The 1,276-nt window shown below is 47.4% G+C and overlaps 1 protein-coding gene across 1 annotated transcript in view; it reads left to right on the top strand.

The window, feature by feature from the left end:
* The window catches only part of LOC107104891 (zinc finger BED domain-containing protein 5-like), a 16,788-nt gene extending 16,050 nt beyond the window's left edge, over window positions 1–738 (top strand). Inside the window, exon 4 of the mRNA XM_015405007.1 lies at window positions 640–738. Coding sequence (XP_015260493.1) covers window positions 640–738 — 99 coding nt within the window. The remainder of the gene's footprint in view (window positions 1–639) is intronic.
* Window positions 739–1,276: the final 538 nt, after the last annotated feature.

Raw genomic sequence — 1,276 nt, forward strand, 5'->3', positions numbered from 1 at the left:
CAGATCACACCCACTCTCTTGTCCCACAGTCCTCTCCAAGCCTTTCCAGCCCAGAACCCATGCTGGTTGGCTACACTAGGTGTACTCCCGAGCAGAAGAGGCAAAGAATGAAATCTAAGCTTTGTCTCTACTGTGGTGAGGCTGGGCATTTCGCTTCTGCCTGTCCTGTGCTGTTAAAGGCCAGGGGCGCACCAGTAAAAACGAGGGTGCGGACGGACCCAGGGTTTATCATTAATTCTCCTCGATTTTTGTTGCATGCTTCGATGCTAGTGAATGAGCAGTCCCTTTCCCTTTCAGCCTTGCTGGACTCCGGCTGTGAGCAAAATCTTATGGATTATTCTTTTGTGCAGCAGATGGGGTTTGGGATCGTTCCTCTTCAGGTCCCTCTGCGTGTTTCTGCCCTTGATGGCAGGAGTCTGCCACAGATCAAACATCAGACCCTACCCATACAGCTAACCGTTTCAGGCAATCACTCTGAGTTTGTTTCTTTTTACGTCTGTTCCACTGCTGGCCCCGCTATTATCCTAGGGTATGAGTGGTTACAGTTACACAATCCTGTTATCTGTTGGTCCAGTAAACGCATCTCTTCATGGTCTGATAACTGCCACTTATCTTTTCTCCGCTCTGCTGTGCCGCCAGGTGGCCAACCGGCAGAGACTCATGAGGCTGACCCTCCTGATCCTTCCTCAGTCCCCGCTGAGATTATCAAGATTTGGCTCAGGTATTCAGCAGAACTAAGGCTTTGTCACAGCCTCCCCATGGACCCTATGTTTCTGCCTTTGAGTCCAAAGGAGCAACTGTTTTCACCAAGTTAAGGTTAGGAGACACCTATCACCATCTCCGCAAAGGGGAGGGAGATGAGGGGAAAACAGCCTTTGGGTCCTTGCTTAAATTTTTTTGGTTGTTTGGACATGCCGTTGGACCTATCTAACTCCTCAGCTGTTTTCCAGGCTTTCGTCAAAGTCGCTTTAAGAGAGTTTCTTAATGTTTTTGTTTTTGTTCACTTTGATGAGATTTAAATTTTTTCAAGGGACCTCCCTGAACAAAAGAGCCATATTCACCAAGTTCTTCAACACACGTTATTCGTGCAAGCAGAGGACTGTGAATTTCACAGACACTCCATCTCATTCCTGGGCTTCATCCATGAGGGCGGACAGGTAAGACCCACAGAGGATTTGACTAAAGTGCCTTTGAATTGGCCCACTCAAGAGACTAGATGTAAAATGTAAAAAGAACAGCACAACCAACAGACATGGTACGAGACATACAATAAAGT

This window comes from Cyprinodon variegatus, unplaced genomic scaffold (assembly GCF_000732505.1).
Source record: "Cyprinodon variegatus isolate N-32 unplaced genomic scaffold, C_variegatus-1.0 Scaffold1939, whole genome shotgun sequence".
In the NCBI taxonomy this organism is placed as follows: Eukaryota; Metazoa; Chordata; class Actinopteri; order Cyprinodontiformes; family Cyprinodontidae; genus Cyprinodon; species Cyprinodon variegatus.